This window comes from Lagopus muta, chromosome 12, assembly GCF_023343835.1.
Source record: "Lagopus muta isolate bLagMut1 chromosome 12, bLagMut1 primary, whole genome shotgun sequence".
Lineage (NCBI taxonomy): Eukaryota > Metazoa > Chordata > Aves > Galliformes > Phasianidae > Lagopus > Lagopus muta.
In genome coordinates, this window is record NC_064444.1 from 12,769,427 (window position 1) to 12,796,530 (window position 27,104).

Genomic DNA, 27,104 nt, shown 5'->3' on the forward strand with positions numbered 1-27,104 from the left:
ATCAGCCATGGTGGGAACCTCTCAAACAACTGAAAATGGGCACTCCTGAAATCAAGGAGAGAGGATGGCTTTCCCAGAGAACTTCTGCATGGAGATTTGACTTCTGAATTTCTTGGATTTCTTAAATGAAAACCTTACACTGGGAATTCCAAACAACACAGCCTGTAATGTTCGGCTGGCGTTCAGGATTCAGTGAAATCTCCTGGGCTGTGTTCCTGGACTTGTCCCACCCCCACACTACAAAGATGCCTTTCTCAGCCAGCTCTCCTGCCAACCAAGTTCCTGCTGCTTTGGTCTGAACATTGGTTAATCTTCCCCATGCTGGCTGGCTCTGTTGCTGTTAAAGAAATCCCATCCAATCTCAGTCCCAGTGCTCCCCATCTGCTTTATTCTCACTTTTACATTTTATACTTCTTATAATTACTTCTTAGGAATAACTGTAATACTAGTTAGTGGAACAGGTGTCATTACCAATAACATCTATAAAAAGGAAAAACCAGTATCCCACCAAACATACATAACAGATGCACCTTCCAACACTAAAGCTCTGATTTGCAACCTGAAAGAATACTCTGCTGCTTTTGTACAACAGGCTTAAGTTTCACCTTATTTGTTGTTGTCTGTTTCATCAAGGTCTTCCACGGTACAAATGTGATCACCAGTATGCTAATCACTGCATTAGACATGCAAATATGTAAACATTTGTGTGCCAAATTATTAAGTTTTTGTCTATAGTGTTATGCCCCTATTTACTATCTATCTTTTATGTCTTATGGATTTCCAAACATTTAGATTTATATCAGTGCTGTCACATATCTGCAAGCAGAGACAGTTTTACGAGCACTAAAAAAGCCGCAACACGCAGACACTAAATACTAATGACATAAATGGTATCCACTAATGGTCTCTATTTTTATTACAATGCAAAACTTCAATATATTGCAATTACCACTGCTCTCAGACTGAGCCATACACGGCATATAATGCCAGCTTCCATCTCTACAGCATAAAATGGCATTATTTGTTGCATATAGTTCAGCCCTGTACTGCAGATGTTGACTGAACACTCAAGTCAGCAGTTGCAGCTAAAATTCACTCTATTTACTGAGTCTTACTGTTAACTAATACCCTAAATTGTCAGATATGCCAATGCATTAGACATTTTTCAAAGCCTACTGCACTAATAGCATGTAAGCGTAGCACGTCTTGTTGTACCTGTCAACAGCCCAGTAACTTTGCAAAGGTAAAACATGTCAAAAAATGAAATTATCTTTCTATGCGTCTGTCTTCAAAAATCTTCAGCAAGAGATTTTTCCAAAATATTTCAATACAAAAGTGCACTTGACAAAGCTTATTCTCTTGTAAATGAGTCTCCATTTTAGCTTTTTAATGATAAATGTTACATTTTTTGTTCATAATTAGAAGAGTCTCTCCTTTTACAGCAGCTATCAGAGAGTGAAAAGTTTGTTCTTCAGATTTCAAGACAGTAGAAACCATGCATCAGTTACATCCGTAAAACTGGGTGAAAAAGGAATATGGCAAAATCTCGTACTATTACAAATATTATATATTTATTTTTATAAATATATTTATATTTATAAATATAAAATTTATAAAATATATTTATAAATATTTAAATATTTGGGAGGAAACAAAACTGATTTCACCTACACATTTTACTCCATTTTGGTGACAGTTTCTGGCAAGTGCTAAGACTTTCTTGTATGTATTTATCTGGCATAAAAATGGGGGTTGGACTCAATCTCTGGAGGTCCCTTCCAACCCCTACAATTCTGTGATAAAACAAGCACTGTTACTCCTTTCCATTGACTTCAGCTGAGAATATCCTCCAGTAGGCTGGAAGCTTGTAAGAAGCAGCATTTTTTCTATTTCCATGCAGCTGGGTACTCTTTCACACAAGGAAAACACTGGAGACAAAGTAGGTGTCAGACTTGGTAGCATTTTACATGCATTTTCTGACACAAAGCAGACAACAGAAACGTGCACACAAAAATATTTCCCTTCAAGGACCAGCTAGTGAGAACAACAAAACCTAGTAAATCTGTATACTTATTATAGTTATCATATATTTCCAAATGATACTTGCCTTTAAAAATTGCAATGGAATTATTACTGTTAACTTTAACTGTGATAAACCACTCCACTGGAAGTTAGTATTTTCCTAAAATGTTCTCACTGGGCTTGCATAAATCTAAGCATACATGACTGACTATAGAAGAATGACTGATGCAAAATCCATAAAATAATAATATCTAGAGCTTCCAACTGAGAATACTGATATAGTATTCCTTATTTTTCCCATCATATTTTCTCTGACAATAATATTGAATATGACAAGTGCTTTCTAATGTAATCTGTACCCACCTCAGTGTTCTAATCTTTTGACTGAATGGGTTTCTATCAGTGATCCTAGTTAACTGCCTCTGTTATGCAGTTACAGCAACAAAATTCCAACTGAAAATTCAGTGACAGTTTAATTTCAGAAAACAGGATTTCTCAAAAGAGCAAATACATTGATTTAAGTAGTTGGACAAAAATACATGTTTTCAATTTAAGTAAATATTTTAATTCATTTTCTCAACTGGAATTGAAAGTTATGGCTCATTTTCTCAATTCCAAATGTTGATTCTCTTCATTTGCAATCCTCCCAACACAATGTTAGAGTTGAAACAGTCTGATTGACTTTAGTAACATCAAAATGGAGAATTTAAGTACATGAAAAGCATTTTATTTTCTAATGAATTCCTTCTTTCTCTTAAGGAAATTTCTGGGTAAATATAACCACTTTGAGGTGTATTTTTGGACGTTATAAAATTTTGTCTTTCACATACTCTGTTGTTCACCAAAGTTCCCTCTCCTTGCTTAACAATTACTTTGCACAAAAGGAGAAAGCTCTTTTATGAACGCCATGGACAAAATCTGAAGCATATCAGCTTGAAAGAAAACATTGACTAAGTTTCTAATTTAATTCCTCAGATAGAAAAGAAGCAATAGACCACAGATCTGCTAATGTCAGATCAACAAGAGCCTTACCCACTTTTTTGTTGCTTTTCTTTTTTCCCTTAAGTTGGACTTCACAGGTTTGCCAGAGCAGCTCTCTATGCAGCAAGGCCTGGTGCCATCCCTCCATTAGGGAACATGGCACTTGGATCCCTCACCTTCCACCTGGCTGCATAAAATAAAATTTCCTTCACTGAAATTACAATAAAGAACCTATGGAAACTAACAAGAGCCTTTCTTACACTTCATTGGATGGTCAAAAATCAAGCCCAAAATTAAAAGCCACTTACCTCTCTTACTTGCCTAGAATATTTGGCTACCGATGGTTTTCTTTTCACATGTAGACATCAACTACCTTAAGAAGTACATTCTAAGAAAGTCAGTTGCCTACATTCACATGCCCTCCAAAGGAACTGAATTAAAATATTTATACCTAAGGAAAAAGTTCTAAGGTTTCTTCTTGTAACAATTCAATAAAACAGCTCTATTATAATATCTGGAAGATTTAGACTTTTGTCTTGTAACCCTGGAAATGGATAGCTCCAAACTTTGAAAGAAATTGCAGTATGAACGTTGGTTTTACTCTGGAGTTGTGTCTGAGCAGACTATTAGCAGAATACTGATAAATGCTACAATAGCTATGCTTTTTCCTCCCCTTCTGCTTTTATGCCACTGCCAATACCTGCCCTTCCCCTGGTGCTTTCAGCTGATGCCTGTCTCATAACTCGCCAGCTAACAGCATTAGAAGAAAAAGAAATTAAGCTCAAATAAAACTGCCAGGTAGAATTCAACATTACGAGATTACGACTGAATTGTTTTCAGAAGCAGGCACATATATGCACAGTTACAACACTAATGACCTACAAAGGACTTACACGATAAAGGTTAATCACTAAAAGAGATATATATATATATATTTTTTAAGGGTAAATATATTGAAGCTGATTATTTTTCCTCTTCTGGTAGTTCTACAGTGTTTAATAGCAATAATTAACTTTGTCTTCTCCATACCTTTCCCAAGGTCCACATTTGTAGCATCCTACACTGCTCTGTGTCTGCATACAGTCATTCAAAACATGCATGTTGTCAGGACAACAAGCAGGCAGTCAGGCACACAGTCGCATCTGCACAATTCTAAACATTTGCACTTTTGTAGTAAGTTTGCAAACATAAGGAGCTGCAAGCACAACTGTCCCGTGAGTAACAATAAATCACCGAAATGATGGAAAGGAACACACAGTATAAAGACTACATAATATTTATGAAGAAATTTGAAAAGTAATTGCAAGCCATGTATGTAAGAAAAGATGAGGACTCGGTTGTAAAGTCAGCTTAAAATAGCAGTATAGAATTGTTTATGTGCCTTTGTGAAACAAATGGGTGAAGCCTAACACATCACAGAAAAGTTACTCGTGCTATAATTTATGCCATATATTCATCTTCAAACCACAGTCATATATTTCTCTGGAGCAACTGCCATCACCATCAGAAACAATCAGCGCCTTAAACGGCTCTTTCAAGGCAGCTGAACAACAAAGTGTCACAGAGAAGAAATAAGGTTTTTGCTCCCAGAAGTAACATCTTTCGAGAGCTTAAAGGAAGCATCTACATTCCAGAGCAGATCATAAGGCTGTAATTCATGTTCCATTTTTTTGAATAAAATGTATTTTGTATTGCTCTTACAGAATGAGGGTTAGTAAAAAAATAATGCATGTAATGAGAGAAAGAGAGAAACAAAAATCTCTTCTTCTCATAGAAATCTAAATGTATTTGAGAAGGAGCAGAAACTTCTAGATGTTTGTCCAATCTAACACAATCCAACATAGCAACTTTTTGTGTGAAAGGCTCTAACATGTCCATAGTGACCATAACAGGCCTACTGAGTAATAAATTGACTTGCACAAATGGAACTTATGAATAACTAACGTTTGCTCATTGCCAAAAGCAGCATTGGCAGAAAAGCAAAGATGAGCAGTCTTGGGAATACATTATAATAAAATTAACAGCAGAACTCAAAGAACAGTGTGTGTGAATATATGTGTTGAGCAGGAGATCCAAGGAAAAAAAATGGGAATTTCCAGGAACGCTGAATCAGCTGCTGCTCTGTTGGTTGGAAGCCTGGGCATCAACAGATGTCAGAGGAAATCCCACATATCAGCCCACCAAAAGAAAACTGACTTGTGGGGATTGAGGTGCACAAAGGGCTATAAATGCATTAAAACACTATTAGAAGACTGAAAAAGAACTAGCAGTACTAATGGCTGAATGTCAGTGAATGCCAGAAGCGCTAGAAATTAGAATGGTGCAGTAGTCATGGTAAAGCAGATATCAAAAGATAAAAGGAAATCAGAATAGACCTATTCTGGCAGAGAAGATTGACAAATGATACATAAAGCAGCAGCTGATGTAAAAATGGGAGTGGCAGTTAGGACAGAAGAAATAAAAAGAAGCTAGAACGTTTATCAGGAGATCTATGCAAAGTGATTTGGAAACATGCCTTGATATCTGCAAAAAGCAAGGAGTTCTCTTCAACTATTTTCTCCTATTTTCACCTACACACAGTTTCAAGGACTGCCAGTTTTGGAGATTACATCACATGCACATCAGTCTTCCAACATACCAAAACATTACTTTCTGACCTTTCCTGAAGGTCTATATAATTTAGTCTGATTCACATAGTTCCTAATCTGTCATCGCATCAAACATCTAAAAGATGCAGAGCACAACTATTTCAAAGAATGAACAGAGTAAACAGACCTGCTGATATAGTACATGAACAACTTTAATGACTCGCCTAGAAACTATGAGAACTTTAAACCTGCTCTCATCACTTTCTTACCGCCTTCCCTGTGGATGCACAGCTGTGTTCCTACGTAGGTGAAGCACACACAGAGATGGAAATGGCTGCTAAGCAGCTCTAAGTAAGAATGCTCCCTCCTCTCAAGTTCTATCACCAGAACTGTCCCCTTCCACACGTCCATCTCATCTTTGTGATGGCTAACACCAATATTCTCACACTTTCCAGATGGTAATCAGCTAATGAGGATCTTAGAACATTGGCAGTAGCGACTCGGAATTTCACACAGGGCTTGATGAATGCCCTGCTTACCAGACACAACCTCAGGAAAACATCCAGTTAATTTTCTCATCCTGTCTTGCTCGTACTCATGCTGCAGAAATGGCATTTAGGCTTCCCTACTTCCCATCCCCACCTTTAAAACTATGGACAAAGAGAACAGGCCACCACTGAGACACTGAAGCTCTAATCAGAGTCCACTAGCTGGCAGCTGTTTGCTTTCTACAGACAGTCATTCTCATCTGTGACCACAGCTAACAGGAGATTCCCTGCTAATGCCAGCTTTCACCAGTATCTTTTTCATTGCCCTTTCATATTAACCATTGTACAATCAACAAATATACAGTTATCAGAGTGGCGTGGTTAGGATGATATTTTAGAGGTTGCATAATTAGAAAGATTATTGTGGTGGAAAGAGATAATCAAAACATAAATGAAATGCTCACCCATGTTCTAGGCTCACAGTAGAAAACTCCAAAGGGAACAATCTCCATAAAGAGACCCTTCCCCAGTGGCAGTCAGCCTTAAATGAGGTCTACCCCTTCCAGTCACACAGCTGAATTGCCTTCACCTGTGCTCCCAGGGCTGACTCAATGCTTGCCTCAGGTGATCAATCAGTGGTTCAGGCCATGATTCAACAGTTACCATACAACCATAAACTACAAATATCTGAGGTGTCTAACTATGGGAATGAGCCAGAACAGACTTTAAAGGCATCTGCGACATGAAGGTTAAGAGCTAGGGATTTCTTCATATAGCTATGCACTAAGCAGCAAGAAACTAAATTAAATGCAATAGTAAAGCAGAGCTGAACTTTCAAATGCACGCCCTCCACTGGATACGTCTCTCCTTCGTAATGAAGATAGTGCTCAAAAACATAAAACCTAACTAGCTGGTATAAACTAACTTTACATAAGCAGTTATGACCTAAACAAAGTTTGAAGAGCACACAGCCTCTGGGTACTCTTGCCCCAGTAAGACATTCTGAGTTTAAATTTAGATTTTTATTGCCCTTGGAATGCTGAGATAAACTTTTAGTCCCACCGGTGCAACTCCAGGAAGAGACTATATTAAATTTTGCTGTTCGTGAGGGAGCGAGCCTTCCTTCTATTCATTACCAGGCACGCAAGCCAGGTAATAAAGCTGAGCTGTTTTTATTGTATACAATGTGCACCTTATTATGGCTAGCAGAACTCTGCAGGAGCAGTTGCTATTACCAGGTGGTATCCCATCAGCTGGGAATTACACCAGGGGCTGGAAACACAGACCTGATACACGCTGGGGCCTTTCAGGGTGCGTTCAGACTGCATTCTCTGCTTCCCAGCCCTGAGACAGTTACCTCTGATTTCACTGCTGCTGTGGAGGAACATTGGGAAGTAACCAAAATACAAATGTACCAGCCTACTGAAGTGGCACTGTGACAATACAACAGCTAGATTAAACACATGAGTTTTGAAAAGACAAACAAAGGACCTGTTATTTGACAAGGAAAAAAGGTTCCAAATGCCCTAATGTTAATAACATGCATTAGTCTTAAGTGCCTAACATTTTATGAGCAAAACAAAATAAGTACTTATTGCTAGGTCCAAGTTATTCCATCAGGAATAACCTGAAATACCAATAGAAGCAAAAATCCAGTTTCGTCTGTGGTTTCAGTTAACTGGAAACCCGAAGCAGCAACCTTTGTCTCACAAGTTGCAAGGAAAGATTCATTCACTTCATTGCATTTTGAGTCTTTTTAAACTAGAAGCAGCATTCCTTATTTCAGCTGTAACAATCCATAATGTTGCACAGGCCTTAGGCAGAATGTGTAAGGAAACTGTTTTATTATGCAATGAAGTAGTGATTCCTACACATGAGAACCGATGCAAATTATCATTTGACTCAATAAAATAAACTCAAAAAGCAACATACTCAAAGTTACACAGATTCTAATAACCTGAAACCAGTTTTCAAGGCAAATAATGGAGTCATCCCTATGACAAAAGAAACAAACGCTGTGTTATTTCTGGCTGTAACTTGTCATTATCTCATTGATGTCCTCTCATCAAAATCTCATGCAGTTCTGCTTTTATTTCAAGCAAACCATTCTCAGCCTTCAAGGCACTGTGCTCATGCCACAGGCTGATGCTCTCCACTGGTGGCAGAAACATTTCCTTTCTGAGACAACAGACAGAAGTTACCCAGATCTTGATCCTGCTAATAGCAGCTGGAGCTGGTAGGAAATGCAGTGCTAAGAATGAAGCACACGGCACCTTATTGATGTCGTTCTCCATTTCATTATTTGCTTTTCAAGTAGTATGGAAATGAAGCCCTATGGTTTTAATCATGTTCATTAAAGGAGAAGAGATGCTGCAATCTCACCTCTGACATATTTACTAACTTTAAAGGAGAATCCGGGCTTTATTTGTCCATGTTTTGACTGAAGGAAATTTTTAAGATTTATAGTTTGGACTCCTTGTTGTTATTTGAAGACAGAGGAGGTTTGATGAGAAAGCTGCAGGGCTGTTTGTTTATTTTTTAAACACTGTCTCTGTAATATAGTCAAATTGACTGTGCTTCTCTGATCCCTTTTACCCAGAGGAAAGTTTGTGATTATTTTTTCCTTTCTGCACACAATATTAATCAGAATTCCTTAACATTCCCTGCCTCTTCAGTTCCTAACCTACTCAGAACTGGCTTAGATGAGATTTCCTTTTGCTGGTTTGGGGAACTTCCCCCATCTTCTGGCCTCACTTTTGAGTCTTTCCGAAGTTGTTTCCTCCCAGAATAGCTCTGATTTGTGTTCCTCACTCTGGCCCTTCCTCCCCTTCTACAGTGTTTTGAAGTTAAATAGTGCTTTTGATTTCATTAAGTTGGTTTTCCTTATAACTCCTGTAGCTGTCTCTTCTTTCTGCTTTCACAGATATTGATAACATTATGAATTACATTATACTGTGCAGAAATAAAGCTCAGAAATAATTGAAACTCACTGCCATTTTCTTCCAGTTTTTGCAAAGAGTTGAGACTCCCTGGGAATTTATTTAAAACTCTCCTTTAATCCTCCTGCAGGACTGATGTTTCCTTTCAGAAAAGGAGGACACTGCTCCAGCCAGAAGAAATGACATAGCATGAGGAAAAGAGGAAAAAAGTCCTGAGTCATGAAAGCAAAGAAAAAAATGCAGCTGAAATAGAATTGAGAGACGATTAAACTCCACAAACTGCAAGGGACAGAAAAGTAGGATGGAGCTCTAATTGAAAGGAAATTGAGGACTGACTCTACAGAAGAGCTAGGCAGATCAAGAAGGAGCAGAAATTTGGCCAAGGGAGAGCTGAACTACAGAACAACTCTCACCTTCCAGCTCTGCTCATTATCCACCCTCTGTCTTCTGTTCCCACTGAGAGCCTGGGACCCTTCTGACAAAACATTCTTCAGCCACAGTCAATCCAGGAGCTCAGGAGCAGAGCCTCCGGGACAGGAGTTGTTCTAAGGTCAAAACAGCACTGCCAGGGTGCAGTAGTGGATCTGCACTATCCTCAGAGTGGGGGCAAATATCTGAACTCCAAGGGACACCAAGGGACACCAGTCACTTCTTGTTCCCACATCACAGAGAAGAGGAAAGAACTGTATCTCAAGTTTGCAAGCTGACACACTTTGTGAATAAGCACTTCCCTTCGCTCCCGGTACCCTGAAAGTCTGATTGCTGCAGAAGCAAAAAACAAAACCAAGAAAAACCACCAACCCTCGGCTAAGAGCTAAGCACACTGCAGCTGTCTTTCAGACATCAGAATGCCTAATACAGTCGTCAATAACTAACCACCATCCAAGATCACAGACCACAGCCTGCTTGCCTCAACTGCGTGCAGTCTAGCTGATTCCCTGCAGACCTTTTGTCAATTAAAGCTTTTTTTTTTTCCACCCCATCCATAACAGGCACATTAACCTTCTTCCTACTCCTACAGACCATTTTGGAAAACCCATGTTTACAGTAACTGAATCCACTCTCCGTGCTCATCAAAAGAAGTGTGAACAGTGTTAAATCAGAGCCCACAGTTACAGAAAGTACTGCTTAATCTGGCATTCTTAGCAGCTCTCTAGTGTGAGGTAACAGCATTCAAAGCACAGCAGTGCCATATTAAAAAGTGGAAAAGGGCACTATTTTCTGCAGAACTGGATTAAAAAAAAAAGTGTGATCCTTTAATACTCATCTTTCTCAAGTGGACACTGAGAATTCTCTGAGCATTCTGGACACATTTTAAAGATGAGTCCAACAATTAAAAAAAAATCCTATGCAAAATTAATACATTTCCTAATAGATAAAAAAAGAAATATCTCAATGTATGACACGTTTGCCACATAGGTGATATACGATACTGACATCCTAACAATAGGAGGCTATGAAGATAATCTGAAATTATTTTCTGTTCCTTCCCTATCTGCTCTTCATCCTCAGGTTCTTCAGTGAATCAGATTTGCCAGCAAAGCAATTTAAGCTTCCAGGGATAACAAAATTCTTCCTTTTCTAACAGAGCTAAGAACTTTTGGATGAGGATAGAAAGCCCAAGAGGAAGAGTTATCTACTGATACCGAGCTACATTTTTATCTCTAGGAATAGAAGCAGCACTATTTTGGAAGAAATAACATTGATTTAGCTAGAGCACAAGGAAGACATCTTCTATTTAATATACGTTGCTTCCTGGGCAAGGGTAGGACAATACTTGTATGCCCTGAACTAAATGCCTCCTGCTGTGTTTTCACTACTATTTAGAGAGAAGTATTTTATTCCCTTGTAACACTGAGCTCTGAACCATAAGAAACTTCATGCTCAGCCATGAACCTGGATGGATGCTTAGTTAAGGAGCCACTTTTGTAGTAATTCTTCTAGGCTCTTATGTCATGTATGACTGGAAAGGGGAAGAGCTGCTGCCCTGTCCTGCATAGATCATGAAGCAAAGCATGCCAGCCAAAGTAATGGGTACAATTAATCTCCTTATTCAGAAAGCAGACACAGAAACCAGCCATCCCTGAGAACAGACATAAGGTTTGCTGCAACCTGGCCACAACGTAACAGGAGGGAAATTTCCATGGACTGCAGAGGTGGAAGGCTGAGTGAGAGGCATCCGAGTCAGGTAGGAGCTTCCTGCACTAGGAACAAAAGCTTCAGTGCAGCATTATTGACAAGACATTAGTGTAGGTACAGAAAGATGGGAACACAGAGCGGTATGACATGCTGTCACCATGACGGTAAGATGTGACAGATGTATTCAGGAAATATAAAATATGTTCCCATAACTTCAAATTAAGAGAATACACGGGAAGCCAAGCTGAATAAAGAACCCTCCCTTCTCTGAAACATGCTGATACTAGCTGCACTAATCACACCAGATCTAATTACATCAATTTAGAAACAACACTCCAATGTTGTATTTGCAATATTTTCCAGCTTTGCTGAAAACACAATAAGGGGAACATTAAAAACATGCGTAAACATTAAACTAAATGTATCATCCTGCAGTTGGTCTATAGTTACACAGGACTCATTTATCTTCCCAGCTGCTGAAATACAACCAAAGGGATGTGGCTGCACTACCACCATTCTTGCCATTAGGCAGCCATAACCACACCTGAGGTACTGACCAGTTGCCTAGAGAATGCAAACATGGGCTCTCCTGCTTTCAAAAGCATCAGCACTTCCTGATACTCTGACAAACCATGCCATAAAATGCACAAAAACACATCAGCAACAAATGCTGTATTTCTGTTCTTATTACTGTTCTCCATGTTTTAGCATGTATTTCATTTGTTTTGTTTTAAAACAGCTCCAGCACAATTCAACTGCTCCTTCCTTCACCCCCCCACAAGACAATAATTTAAGTCTCCAGTATCATTTAAGAGACTGTCAGTGAGTGGAGGGGAGATTGTTTCTTTATAAATCCATCTTCTGTTTGAAGAAAAAAATAACGAGAGATGCTATACAATGAAAACGTAATAATTAACTTTTAACCATTTCTCTTCATTTATAACCACTTATTAAGGACACAGAAAATATTTTAAGTAGGAAAAGCTTCTCACGGAACTAGAGTAAGTTAGGCAACTCAAACCCTATACTGAGGCAATTTGATGCGACCATCACCAGGACCACTGGACAGCCCTGACCTTTTGATACAACAGTTATGTAAAGAACAAAAAACACTTATCTTAGACATCTTAAATTTCGGACAACAAAAGCATGCCTTTGCAGTGGGATGCCTCCAGTAATCCGAAAGTTTTAGGCAATCTTACAAACAAGGGTAAAAGTTGGTTACACAGGCCAAAGGAAAGATGAGAAAATGGCAGAAAGGGAACATGGATGTATTTCTTGCCAAGTTTGAGTTATCCACACCACCTCTGCCTCATGCAGGTACAGCAGCTGCATGCCACAGCAGAAGTAATAGGGCTGGAACACATTCCTGTAGCATCATTTCCTGGCTTCTGCCACAAGGTCCCAGGTGTAAAATAAGATGCAAGAATCTGCACTGCAATACAACTACGCAAATTTTCGTCAGCAGAAAAACCTCATTTAACAACCCACTGGAATTTAAAGCTACAGTTTGAATCCTGAGCCCTGGCACCACTGCTGTAACAATGAAAGATCCTCCTCCTCCTGAAGATTGCTTTCTCTCAATGTACCCTTTCCAAAATACCTTTAAGTCAATGAAGTCTTTTCACTATGTACGTTAGGAAAACAAATATGACTTTCATAGGTCAAAAATGCTGCATTAAACCAGTACTTCCAGACTCAACACTGACTTATCCCAGCGTGGGAAAATAATTTAATTCTGATCAGACTCACACAATTTTTGTGTACATGGCACGCAAAATGTGGAGTTGGTAAGTTTATGCATATTTATAGTAGTGAATTACTGGCCAGATTCCCAATTAGCTTAATCAAGCCACAGTAGAGAACTGGGAATATATTGCAGGAAATTCAGTAAATACCTCTACTCAATTCACCACTGCGTGATGTTGGCCACACGACAAACTACACGACTACCTCCATTATTATTTCTATTACGTACCTAATAAGTGCTGAGCCTCATTTTGTTATCATAGATATGAGTGGTTGTGCCTTTCCTGAAGGTGTTTTAACACCACAGGCTGCAATCCTCTAGGTTCTAAGAACAAGTGACCCCTTGGAAAGGTGCTCCAAAGACTGAAATAGCGAGATTAATCACTAGAAAGGAGACAGCAAAGGAACAATAAAACCAGATTAAAAAGAGACAGATCAGAAGCTTCTCTATAACTAAAACTTAACAGACAGAGCAGTAGGGAAATTCAGTTCTGTTGACAGCTTGGAAGTACAAAACCAGGCAGAAGAAGTGACATAAACACTCAAAATGGAGCAACAGATCAACACCAATGGAGAATTTGAGCAGGTGACTCAAAATATGTACAAGGATTATGGGGAAGATAGAGTATGAAGGAGAACTGATGGGATTTCAAGTTCTGAAGACCAGATTTTAACAGTTACGAATTCAGGAACACCTGAGTGGGAAAGAACACCGTGTTGCTCTGTTCCTCCAATGGAAGTGTTATTTATCAGGTCAGCAGACCAGGCAGCCTGACCAGCACCCCACAGTGCTTCACAAGGAACGCTGAAGGAAAGATGTTAGAATGAGAAATACCACGTTTACCTTTTCTCCTTCCCCTCTCTCCTCCCTCTCTCCCCAAAACCCAGCACTTTCATTTGATAGCAGAAAGAGAAAAGTACAACTACTTTGGTGACAGCGGCTCTGAAAACCACTGCCACACAACTACTGGCCATTTTTATTATTAATTCAGGATTACAATATTTATCTTTGAAGTAGCGTCATTTACCACTGACAAAGTTAGGAAACACTGCCAATATAGAAGCTCAAGGAGGATGGCCTCGACTTGGTTGACCCTGAGCCAAAAATACCAAAAGCACATTAAAATGTATTAGCATTAAGTGCAAGTATGAAATGAGAATTTTCACTATGAGCTGAGGGACTTCTAATTGAAAAATAAAGCAAGAGTCCTGTGATCCTCTAGTCCTTGAATGAGGGTTGCACAGACAAAACAAAAAGCAAAGCCCCACGCTATTTCTGGATGAGAGACATTTTCAGCACTTCTGATGGGATTTATAACTGAAGTTGATGCACTGCTATTTCTTCTAACATACTGCACACAGCACAAGTTAATGACAGTCATGTCTCCAGCCTTTAATGTACTCAAACTCTTCCACAGCATCCCTTCCTCACATCTTCATCTCCTTAGTGATCAGCAGAACTTTGGTCACCCCCAGACAGAATTACTCTCAAACATGCAGCAGAGGGGCACACCAAAGAAAGAGGCTGAGACCAAAAGGTGTATGACCTGCTATTGCTACAGGAGAAAGAGAATTAAAAGGCTGCTGATGTGAGAGCACTAGGAGTTGCATTCTTCAAGGAAGGCTCCTAATGCTCAGTGCTCTGTTGCCAGTGATACAAGCACAAAAAGCAGGAGAGTCCTGGGCTTTGCAAGTCCAGGTATTATGCAGCGTTAGAACCTGTGATAGCACAGCTGCCTTCCCAAGCGCTTTCTCAGCCCCAAGGCCCGAACTCAGAACAGCAACTGTTGCCTTTCAAAAACCCCACGCTGTAAGAAACTAAATTCAACTCCTGCAACTTAAAAGGCACTTCCCTCATCATCGCAGCGCAGATCCGAAGAAGCAGAAGGACAAACATCATCATCTTCCTCACTCGTCCAACAGAAGGCTCAAAGCCGCTATAAGACGAGGAACGGAGAGCCCCGCACCCAGACGTTCACATCGTGGCAGCGCCTGGCTGTCCCAGGGCGGCTGGGGGGAGGTGTGGAGACGCCCGTAGCGCGGATACCCGCGGTGCGGCGCGCAGCCGCCGGGCCGTGCCGGGCCTTCTGGAGCGCAGCGCTGTCCCGAGGCGCGCTGACCGACCACCGCCGGCCTCGCCGAGCCCTTCCCTTCCCCCCACGCTGCACGTGGCTCCTGGCACTGCCCGCACACCCACGGCGCTCCCGGCAGCGACGCAGCCTGCTCACCCTCCCCATCCCGCGCAGCTGCGCCGCGGGGCTCCCGCAGAGCCCTATTACTCCCCCCGCCTCCGGCAGCGCTCCGACCGCTGCGCTCCACAAAACCCCTCGCGTCAGCGGATCCCTGAGGTCACCCTCGGGGATAACGCGCCGGCAAGAGCCGACGGCTACCGCGGGCTGCTCTAACACCCCGCGCCTCGCGCTCCCTTCCTCTTTCCCCGCCTCCCGAATCCCACCTGGCGTCCGCACCGCACGGTCCCGGAGGAGCGGGGCAGGCTTGGCTGCCGGGGGCGGCCCCGCGGCGCGCTGTGCGCGGATTAACCCCCCCCCCCCCCCCCCCCGTCGCCCAGCTCCGAGCCCAGCCCGCACGGCACGCGGCAGCTACGGGCGACGGAACGCGGAGCCCGGACCGCGAGGGGAACGCTCTGCGCGGCGCCAGCCCCGGAGTTACGGCACTTTTCCTTTAGGACCAAACTTGCCATCTCTTGCCGGCGCCATTAATCTCCATCCCCGCACCGCTCACGCAGGAGCGAGGCGGTTGGCTTCTCCTTTTCCTCCCCTCGCCCCCACACGCGCTCCCTAAAAACCCAACAATTATCAGTGTGGATTTTTTTCCTTAATTCCCCTACATCTGCGTCATTATATTCGCATTAGAAATCAATCAGCTCCGGTCATTAGCATTAGCGATCTACTCATAAAGCAAACACCCGTCACGCTAATGAACTGAACGAGGCATAATTTCTTGTTGTGTAAACCGATGCTCAACTCTAATCAGCAATAAATTCAATCAGAAATTACTTACATCAACCGGAGAGCGACGGCTGAGAGGAACGGACACCCCGGACGCCGGCAGAGCGCTGGGGGGAGCGGAACGCGGCCGCGGAGCCGTTGGGGGGACGCAGCCCTGAGCCTGAGGGAGCACCCGGCTGCAGCCCCCGCCGCGTGCCCGACCTCGAGGTGAAGCCTCGCGCTTCTGATCAGAGCAGCGCAGAGCGGCGGCGCTTCGCTACAATCGGACAGAGCGAACTCCAGGTGCAGCGACTTAACGAGGCGCTCGCAATCAGGGGAGAACTCACAGCTGAAGGTGGGGGGTTAGTTACTTTGCGTGGGGGGACAAAGGAAAGGAGGGAAGAAGAGAGAGAGAAAAAAAAAAAAAAAAAAAGACATCAACAGCACCTGCGGCCCTCAGACGGTTTTCTGCAGCCCAGTGGCTCTGCGGCTTCGGCCCGGCCGCGGGACACCGCGCTGTGCTGCCGCGCTCGGGGGAAGCAATGACGGCTCTGTGCGGGGCTGCGGCGCAGCTCCGGGAGAAGGCAGCACGACTGCCGTCGTTATCAGCCCTTCCTCGCAGACCTCGCAGTAGTTTCCCAGTCGCGCGGCTGCGGGCTCCCGCTGAGCTCCCGAGGGCGGGTAGCGGGGCCGGGGCCGCCTTCCCTCCTCGCCCTGAGCTTCGGCGGGACCCGAACCAGCGGCCCCGGGCGTGGGCACAGAGCCGCCCCGCCGCCGCGCGCTCCTCGCCCCGCTTCAACTCGTCTTCGCGTTTCGTTCCAACCGAAATCCTCGTCCGCACCTTTTAATAAAAGTAGTTATCTGTCCGAGCGCTGCAAAATTATAGCATTTCCACCTTTAAAAGATCGTAAACAAAATAATACTGGCGAATAAATGCTGCTAGCATCGAAGGATAAACACGTCGTAAAGCCGCTTCAGACGGCCGTACAAAATGTGCTGCGCTTTATAGGCTGGAGTACAGACAGACGCATCGATACTGCGATCCAGGAGCCCCTGCCCGGGGCCGCGCCGCCGCCTGCAGTGAGGAACCTCAGTGCGGGTTAAGAAAAATAAAAGTCCCATTTAAACTTTATTGAATTAAAGCAAAAATTAATTTTCAATATTCACACATATATTACAGAGTAATAGTAAAAGTTCAATATACTTCCTGGCGTTTAGTTGGGCCACATTTTACAAGAGCAAAACAAGCGTCAAAACATTTAGCAGCCTTAAATTTCACAATCACTCAGAATTACATAGAAATACTGAAATACTGCGGTCAGCCCTCGCTGCAAACAGTTCTTCATGTAGAAACGTCTCCTTCAGCCCGCACACAGCCAGAGCGGCATCTGCTCTTCCACCGCGGCATCCACGTATTCAAAAATACTTTGCACTTTTGTTTTGTTGTGTGGGTTGGTTTTTTTTAAGTTAAAACTCAGAGAAAAGAGTCGAGATTAACATGTTTTAAAAACAAAACTACAAAATATGCTGTAAAGGACAATGGGAATACCTAAAGTCTACTTGTGCGAGGCAGAAACCATGGGGAACGATGGCCGATTACACAGTGACACAGAGATGGGAACTAATTCTGTGGGAGGAGAGAGGAATAGAAATGGGGCTGTGATCAATTATAGTGTCTCCTGCCTGTTGGCTGCAACACAACGGAAATAAGGAGTAATTCTTCAAAGCGATGTACACAACCTAAGCAGGATTTAGCTTCTTAAATATTTGCACGTAAAAAGTCCGCTGTCCACAGCTCCGTACACCCAGCTGGGGCTGGGGAACTTGTAGGAGATTCTCTGACTTGCAGCTCTCCCTTCTCTCAGATGAGATGTGGTTTAAAGCGGGAACACCAGAAATCCAGAGAATGTCGAGTACTTCCAGCCCCCCATCAGGTTCCCTCTCTCCAGTTTTAGATAAGCTCTGTCTCCTTTCTCCATCTGTATCAGCACTCCGTTGCTGGCAGCTTCTCGGGTCACATCTTGGTCTCCTGCAAAGGCAGAAATCACTGGCCACCCATTTAGCATCAAACTCACCTAAAGAGCAAGATAAAACAAAGCCCTCCGTCAGTGCAAGGCTCGCCTCGCAGGGGAAAGTCGTTAGGAAAGGGCCTCTTTTGGCAGCTGCAACTCTAGCCCATAAAAATGAAACAGCGATGTGAGCCTGGCTGAGGTGTGCCCTCCAAGGGAAGAGGGCTTTCACCGCTGTTTTAGAGCGGCAGCCACATCAAAACCCCTGGTGCATATAGAACAAGGCATTGATCCTATTCTGAAGGATTTCAGTGGGGTGCCCGCATGTTTTCAGGCTATGAAAGAGCTCCGCTCACACTCAATGAAAGGTGGCTCTATGCGGAACCTCAGAGCCGTGTGGAGGGCTGTCACAGCCACCCCTCAGCACATCTGAGGTGAGTTCAGGGGTGTTTGCCTTTGCCAGGCAGCAAAGACAGTGTGCCACAACAGTCAATAGGCATTCCTCGGATCACACTGCCGACCCCAGGACTGTGTACCCCGCATTAACAATGCGCTCCCTGCCCAACCTAACATGGGAAGCACTACGACGCTGCAGCTGTGCATTCACCTTTGCAATGCGCATCGCTGCACAGACATTTTCCGCCTGGGTTCTGCTACCTGGCTTCGGGCCGGTAGTTCCATATCCCTACCCAGAGGTGCGTGTGCACCGAGCCACACACCAAAGGCGTGTACGGGGTGTCTGCATGTCTGTATGCGGCGCTGCATTCATACATTCCAGATGGGTCCGCGTCCCGGAGCCCCCCAGCTCCCTCGGTCCCAGGAGCCTCCCCTCCGGCGGCCGTGCAGCGCTGCCCTTGATCCGGGATTTCAGCTCCCGGCCCGGGGCGGCTCTCGCTGCCGGTGCAGGCCTCGTGGCCGCGCGGCCCTCGGGCGGGGCGGCGGGGGGTGCCCGGGGACACGGCACGGCCCCACCGCGTCCCGCTTAGCTCCGCTCCCCCCACGCCGCTGCTCCCGCGGGCTGACCTGGATGGTTTGCCTGTTGTACACTTTCACCACGTGAAAATTAAAACTGTAAATTCCTTTCCTTGGCGCTATGAACGTGCTCCTCTCCGAGTCGAAGTTGCTGCCGATGTTCACTAGTACCTGCAAGGAAAGGGCACCGTCAGCGCTCCGCCGAACCCCGGCCCCCGGCTCCCCCCTGGGGCGGGAAGAGCCCCGCGGGGCGGTGCGTCCCCTCCTAGCCCCGACAACTTCCCGTCCGCAGCCCCGCTCCGCACCTGGTCGAAGTAGATGATCATGGTGCGGTTGCTCATCTCGGAGGGCTCGTGGTTGGTGCTGCGGATGGCGGAGAAGGCGACCTTGGCGCTGCCGGAGCGCACGGAGATGCCGAGCGCGGTGCCGGTGGGATCGGACGTGGGGTTGGAGTCGCACACCACGAGGCACTTCCCCTCCAGCACGATGGGCTCCGTCTCGTTCTGCCCGCACACCAGCCACGCCGCGCCCAGCAGCAGCCCCAGCGCCAGCGCCGGCCCCGGGCCTCGCATGGCGCCGCGCTCCCTTCGCTCCGCTCCGCGCCGCGCGGTACGGCACGGCACGGCACGTCCGGGCACGGCACGTCTGGGCACGGCACCGCTCCGCTCGCCCTGCCCCGCCGCGCTCAGAGAGGGGCCGGGAGCGCCCCACCGGGAGGGAAGCGGCCGCGAGAAGGCACGGCAGCACCGGCGCACATAGCGCGGAGAGGTGCGGGGAGGTGCGGTGCGGGGCCGAGCGAAGCCGTCCGCAGCCGCGCGGGGCTGAGGGAGGCGGCGGGAGGCGGCGGCGCTGCCGGGGCTGCCGGCGAGCACAAAGACGGCGCGGGGCGCGGCCCCGCCTCCCCACCGGCCCCGCGCTGGCGTCAGCGCCCCGCGCCCGCCCCCGCCGCGCCCGACCCAACCGGCGCCGGTCCCGCACGGCCGCCGCCAATGGCCGCGCGGTCCGCCTGCCGCTGCCGCGCTTGTTAGGCGGCGCGGGCGCGGGAGCAGGTGCCCAGCAGCAGGTGCCCGGCAGCAGCCCGCACCGTACCGCGCAGCGCAGGTAGGAGCGCGGCGGCGGCGGCGGCGGCGCCGTGTGGGGCTGGGGCGGCGCGGAGCGGGGCGGGGGGTACGGGAAGCGAGCGGCTGCAGGCGGGGTAGGGGCCTCCCGCCACCTCCGAGCAGCAACGTCGGGGCGTGCGGCAATCTCTGCAGCCGGCCCCTCCCGTGTTACGGGACGATGCCCTGACCGCGCCGTCTCGTTCCGCAGGAGCAGAGGGGCTCGAGCGAGAGGCGCGGTCCCGGCTGTAAGCAAGAAAATTTCCTCGCTCACCGAGCCCTCTTCGAGCAGCGCGGCGCTCCGCTGCCAGGGAGCTCCTGGCGCCGGTCCGGTCCCGCTGCCGCCGCCCCGGGCAGCACGCCCCGGCGCCCTTCTGGCTGCGCTTCCGGCCCGACGGACCCCGCGCCGCGTCCGTGCCGAGGGGCCGCCGCCAAATCTGGGCCGGAGCAGAAGGGATTCACTGTGAACTATGAGTGCCGCAACATAAGTTTTCTAAATGGCAAATGCGTCCAAAAGTAAACTTGTATTCAGACATTAAAATCAACTGGAGTTGGTAGCATCCTCTCTGGAAGTTAAATATCACTGAAAGCTGGGGCGGTACGGGGGTCGGGTTGCGCGTAGCCGATCCCTCGGGCCCTGCGGGAGCCGGTACTGCGGCGGGGAGGGCACCCGGGAGCCGGGTACTGCTGCGGGATGGGCAGCAGCACTGAGGCGGCTAGGGGCAGTGCAACTGCAGCAAGGAGACGGGAGAAGGAAGACGGACAGAGCGGCGTCGGAGACAGCAGAAAGAAAAACTCCTGAGAAGTGTGAAAAGAAAAGGAGGGGGAGGAGCTACCCACAGGCTGCCAGGAGCCGTCCCGCTGGCAGCTTCTGGTCTCTGCTGTATCGTTGCCGAACTGGGCATCAAGGTCAGAAACAGAAACTTTCTTCAAATCAAATCGTTATTTCTAAATATGTCTAAGGGCTAAAGCAAATCAGAATCAGCCACAATAAGAATTTTGCTTCCTTATCAATACTGGTGAAATGGCAGAGGGAAACGCAAACTGAAGGAGCGCAACTTTGTAAAAAGTTCTGAGTGCTTAGCTGCGTTCTTCTGACATTACGAAAAAATATCTGTATGTTCCTCTTTTAAGGCACTTCCTCTGCACAACAGACACATTTCTTGTGCGCTGCTTTCTGTAGCACTGTTCTGATGGGTTCCCTCCTCAGCTGGAGTTCACCCATGATGATTCCGGGGGACTGCTGTGGCAGAAGCAAGGGGGGCTCTGGTTCCCAGCTCCATGGGCTCAGAGGGATGGAAGTAACAAAGAACAAGAACTGCAGGAGCTGGGAAAAGGAACAGATCTGTCGATTTCCTAGAAGCCGTACCCTACAAACAGGAGATGGGCAGACAGGCAGGGGGAAGTGCAAACCTGCCTGTGCTGGACACCATCATTCCTATGGACACTTTGCCTTGCGCTTGACTTGCGCTGTAAGCCCAGCTTCTGCAGCTCTGGCTTTAATAAAGTAACGCCAGCCATGCAAATGAGATATTACTTCATTTTCATTAAATGTCACATGCTGAGCTAGGCAGTTATGATGGTTTTCTCTGCATTGACAACAGGCTGTTATTTGTACTGGGAAAAGAGAAAGGATGCTCAGCAGGAGGATGTATGTACTGGTATATAAGAACATGCCTTAATTAGTGATGTGTGGCAAAGAGCTCCCAAGCTAGGAGTGCAGATTTGCAAATCCAGATGTTTACAGAGGGATGAGAATTACACGACTCCATCTAATTACAAACTGCTTTGTTAATCAATGTCACTGAGATACAACAGGACAATTGTTGTTCAGATACAATGGCAACAATATTACTTCGTTAACAAACTACAGTATTTGTTATTTGGTGTTAGACTGAAACACAATCTAACACTAAGAGATGGTATTTCTCATGTAGGGCCCTTTTTTTTTGTCTTTGTTTTCAAAAACATTTCTGTGGGTAAGGAGAAAATGTGTGAACCATCCACCTTGTGGTAACTAGCCCTGAGCTGGTTATGTGACTGGTTGGCTGGTCTGGCTTACAGATTCAGAATGGATTGTCAGTCTGCAAAACTCCCCTAATGCTTCACCTGGTTGTGAGGAAAAACACCAACTTGGAAGTAATCTGGAGGAAAAAAAATAGTTCAGTGATTCTCATAAATTTCTGATGATCCATTTCAGGACTGGTTACTGTCCTGCTCAGGCAATGAGAAAGTTGCTTGTTTTAGTCCAGAAAAATACGGGAAGACCAAAAAACCTTTTTGTTTGTTTTTTTACCTTACAGAAGGAAGTTAAAAGCTCAGAGGTACTGAATTGATGCCTTTAGAAACTGAAATATAATTTAGCCATAAAGCAGTTTAAACCATGAGCAACAGCAGCATTACCTGCCCTGCATTACATTGTCAGTAAGCCCTAATCCTGTTTTAGGGAAATCACCCTTGGAAACTCAGTCTCACTGGACATTTAACTAGCTTCCCTTATAAAGAAAACCTCTAAGGGGAGAAACTATAAGCTTCTGAAAACAAATACAGAAAAATCTATTAGAAGCCTTTTTTCCTTCAAGAGAACGATTTATCAAGAGTTTAGCTGGCTGTGTACAAAACCACCTTTTCATGGACTACTTGCCTTTTGATTTAATCCTTTTTGAGTTATAAATACAAGGTCTGGCCTGTAACCAGATAACTTATATGAAATGTGGTTTGTTCGCAGTTCTGAAAATGCAGTTTGTTCTCTGCTATATTAGTTGAACAGCAAAAAGGCAATTCAGGGATTCATCTTTGCCCTTATAAACTTCAGATACCCCTCTCCCCTAGCATCTGCTGGGATTTTGTACAAAGTCTGAAGATGTATGAAAATGAGATTTAAAGCAAAAGACCTCTTGCTGATCTATACTGTGCACTACTACAACTGTTTGATTTGCAGTTGTAAGAGAGATTAGTATGTATTTATGGTGATTTGCTTATGGTGTCACCTTCAGCTTCCACAGCAAGCAATTAAGGTATCTCAAAGAGCAGGTTGAGTCAGGTGAGAGCACACAGCAGGAACAAATAAGCTGTTGGGGTCCCACCCAGCAGCAGCGATCTGTCAGCCCACTCCCTATGGAATAAGAATGACTGCAGATTTGCTGCATTGTGCTTGCCAGCACAGGTTTTGCACAGCAGAGAAAAGACAGAATGGCACAGGCAGGCCGTTTCAGGTGCCAGTGGGGAACAGCACTGGGCCTAGGGAATTCTCCTGTGATTGCTTCTTCTTGTAGGAGAAAACAGGCACAGAGGGTAAAACCCAGCCAGTAATGTGAACAGCTAAGGAGTGCATAAGCTTTCTGAGGTGTGCACCCAAGAATAACTGCCAGGTAGACAGTTGTGTAGATTCATATCCAAACATTCTGTAATTTTATTTGGCCCAATTAAACCAGATTGGTTCCCAAATTTAATCATGCCCTGCTTCCTATAGAAAAATAGTTCTGATTTTCTACTTTCAGATCTTCTGCCCAGAGACTAACAAAATAACATTGGTGTTTTCCCAGAAAATTGATGTATTTTAAAATGTTTGCAAAGATTGTGATAAGATGTTTAAATAAAAATTCGCATTTTCCAGTTACAATTTTGGCAAATCTCAATCTCAGAAATGAGAATTTTTTATCTTTACAGGTAGCTGTAAACAGGAGGATAACAGGGAAACTGTTAGATGATCTTAACCAAACTGGGAACAGCAGCAGTAGACAAATATAAAACTGTTGACCTTGAAGGATCATTGGGCTGCATGGACATTGGGTTCTGTACCTTCTGAAGAACAAATTTATTAAGACAGTGCCAGTAATGTCATCTGCTGCTTTTCATTGGGTGCCTACAATACAGTCTTTGAATTCTAATCTCCCATTTATACATTACCTTGGATGAAGTTAAAAGTGAGAAAAATATTAGCTCAATGTAAAAGATAGTTACAGAATCACAGAATTGTAGGGGTTGGAAAATCATTAAACATGCTGGTTTATATAGCCGTAATTGTCCATATACCCATAATGCTGCCAAGCATTTCTTTCTTTACTATTTTAAACTAACTTTGGATTTCAGTCTTACCTTGAGAGAGCATCTTCTCCAGAGGCAAATCTCTTTGGTATTTACTGATGCCATGAAAGTTGCTCAGATAGGATATCAGCAGGTTTTCTTTCAGGTGCAAAGAATTCCTAAGCGAGCAAAGATGCAAGTGTCAGGAGCTTGACCTGTTTTTCTTGTCAGACGCTTCTGTCAAAACAAGTGCATTGTTACAAAGAAATAACTCAAATTGAAAATTATTTGCTATTCGAATGGGTAATTGTATTTTAACAGGGCAAAATCCCAACCCAACTTGCCAGAGAACACTCAGCTAAAGCCAGCATGTGTTGGAACAGCATGTGTGCTCACTGTAATTGTAAATGGGGATACTGTGACCATGCTGCCTCTTCTGATTTAAAAGAATTAAAACCAACACTGTCCAAATTTTAACTGAAACTCCTAATAATTAGGGGTTATTAGGGGCTAGCTTTATTTTCTGCAACAGTTCTGTTGTATTTGGAGATTCTATTTAAATCTAGAATTAAGAGCTGTGTTTGAACAGGTAATCCAATCTTCTCTGTGTAATTTAGCCAATGATTTTTTTTTCCTGGTCCTTAGTTTTGGCTGTGTTTCAAGATAAACACTGAAACTGCAATACTAAAAATAACCTCATTCAATATATTTTACCCCAAAGGATATACCAGGACAGCCTACAAATGATCTGTAAAATTCTGATTTATTTATTTATTACTTACTGAGGAAGCTCAGTGACAGGGTACTGATGGGGACTTCACAGTGTACATCCTCCCCTCTAGCGGCTGTTCCTCTCACAGAAAAGTTGCAACACTTCAGCATTTCATCTGTACTAGGTACAAAGTGATGGGCACAGCATGGAGGAAAGCTAGACAGGAAGAAGACATTAGATACAATCTTTTATGCACTAGGATATTCAAATCTTGGAGTGATAAGAGCTATAAGAAGACAGAGATGCACAATGAGAACTGCAGGTTTGACAATATTTTTGTGAAAAATATGTTTTCCTTGAAAGATGATAGCAGTTGTGATCACCTGCATGCAAAACCAGCTTCACAGCCATTTCTCAGCCTCTCAGACCAATCTTTTTGTCAGCTTGTCTTGCTTTCCTATATTGCCAGTGCCTTACAGGACTCATAGAGTGAAAAAAAAAATGTCAGTAAACCTATAGGATATCTATCCCTCTTATTTCCTCCAAACCTTTTTCTGCTATCCACTACATTCTCCAATTCACCTGTCCTTTTGTCCTTAACATTAGCAAACCCATATCCTAGTCTTCATGTACATTGTTTACTTTTTTGCTATTTCTACTATGAGATAAGTGCCTCTAATACAACCCAACGCACATTCCCAAATTGCTGTCAAAGTGATGTGAAAAACCCATGACTCTCAGGAGAATAGATCACTGCAAAAGCAGAGCTATCCATAAACTAGGTTGCAGAGTTACAATCAGCACATGGAATATTTTGTAAGGACTTATTTCTTGCCTGCACACAGGGGCAAGTGGTCATGCAAGGAAGTCCCTGCACTGTACTGCAGCTCTGGCCAGCTTTTCCAGGCATTGCACCAGGGGCACTACGAAGTCTAAATATCTCAAACTTTGGAAGTAGGCTGGAAAAAAAACAAACAAACAGGGGGAGAGAAAAAATGCTGGAATTTCGTTCATGTCTCACAATGAGAACCACACTGTGAGAGTTTCCTGTCTCTTCAACTGAAGATCTCTCTTTTTCCTCTGCTTACTGTCACCCTATTTGATTACATCCACTTACACCAGTTTCATAGCAAGGTTGGTCTCTCCAGCTGTATTTGTCCATTCTGGTTCTGAACAGAACAGTCTAGGTCTTTGTAACCTACAGTAACTAGATTTCATCAGTGCTTGTCAGTGCTCTGGCAGAATATACCAGCGAAGGCTATTAGATGCCTCCCTGTTTTCGTAGCACTTACTGGACATACAGTCTCAGAGTACATTTCCATCAAAAATAAAAATCTGGCATGATGTGACTATCAGATCTGGAGACTTTTAACCACAAGTCACCAGCAATTAAAATCCTAATATTAATATTTCGTTAAGGTCTCCTCCTTCTGAGTAAGTAACTCATTATTCAACTAGACAAATGTGTTTGCAGCCTTCCCAGCAGGATAACTCTCTAAAATAATGGGTTACTTACCAATTCTTTGAACTTCATCTGGGACAATTCTTACTGCCTTTTTTCCTCTCTGGATTTGGATAGGAAAATTATTAATAGTTACATGTATTTTCAGCAAAAAAAAAAAAAAAAAAAAAAAAAAGAAATAGAAAATTCCATCAGATACTGACTACAGCTACTTTTTATCATAAAATGTTACAAATTCCCCACCAGTGAGCTCATTAGTATAAATGATAGAACCTTATCCCAGGTTTAAAGTCAGCATTTTTCCTTAGCTACTAAACAGTCTGTTTCCTTTCGTGACATGATAATGGAGGACTTTACTCTAGAGAGCAAGGAAAATATTCTTATCTGTTTTTGTAGAGCAATCAAGTAAGGCTGGTAAAAAAACAAGTGGATCAAGTGAGATTTTAATGCTTCTGGTATCCTTGTGGAAGCCTTTTCCAAAGGAAGCAGAGCCTCTGCAGGAGAAAGAAGTGCACACTGTGACTGCCTGCAAATTGTGTGGGGCAGATGTCAAGGGAAAGCAGAAGATGAAGGCTGAAGAAAATAAATACTCTTCCCTCCTCAGTTTTGCCCTCCAAAATCTTTGTAACATTGACTAATCACATCTTCATACCTGTTGGTAACCCAGTATAACATCAGTATTGCTCAGCACACACTGGTTCTTCAGTTCTGGGAAACCACGGTGATGCTGGCAACAGGTGCAGGAAGTGAAGTCTTCTTGCTCTCCAGAAGCAAGAGGTAGCTGTGAGAGGAATGAGGTTAAGCTCTTGAAGACACTGGCAACTAGAGATAAAGGTAATGCTTAAAAAATTTCAGTTGAAAAGGATGACTTCAGATTACTTTAGTGGCTGAGAGAGCAGAAAGGGAGGGCAAAATCCTACATGCCAACCAAACTTTCATGAATTCAGGCTGGAAAGTACAAATCTAATAAGG

At 44.4% G+C, this 27,104-nt stretch overlaps 1 protein-coding gene and 1 long non-coding RNA gene across 11 annotated transcripts in view; one reads left to right on the forward strand and one right to left on the reverse strand.

Annotated features, from left to right (window-relative positions):
* CBLN1 (cerebellin 1 precursor) overlaps positions 1–19,696 on the reverse strand; it is a 33,331-nt gene extending 13,635 nt beyond the window's left edge. For all 10 annotated transcript variants that reach the window (XM_048958379.1, XM_048958384.1, XM_048958376.1 and 7 more), the window contains exons 1-3: positions 19,141–19,696; positions 18,887–19,006; positions 16,302–17,929 (exon numbers count right to left, since the gene is read on the reverse strand). In XM_048958379.1, the coding sequence (XP_048814336.1) occupies positions 17,732–17,929; positions 18,887–19,006; positions 19,141–19,407 (585 nt within the window). In that variant the 5' untranslated portion in view covers positions 19,408–19,696 and the 3' untranslated portion in view covers positions 16,302–17,731. The remainder of the gene's footprint in view (positions 1–16,301; positions 17,930–18,886; positions 19,007–19,140) is intronic.
* A 143-nt stretch (positions 19,697–19,839) lies between these two features.
* On the forward strand, positions 19,840–26,318 carry LOC125699151 (uncharacterized). The gene is made up of 2 exons (XR_007379459.1): positions 19,840–19,936; positions 20,144–26,318. It is a non-coding gene; the product is annotated as an uncharacterized LOC125699151 (long non-coding RNA).
* Positions 26,319–27,104: the final 786 nt, after the last annotated feature.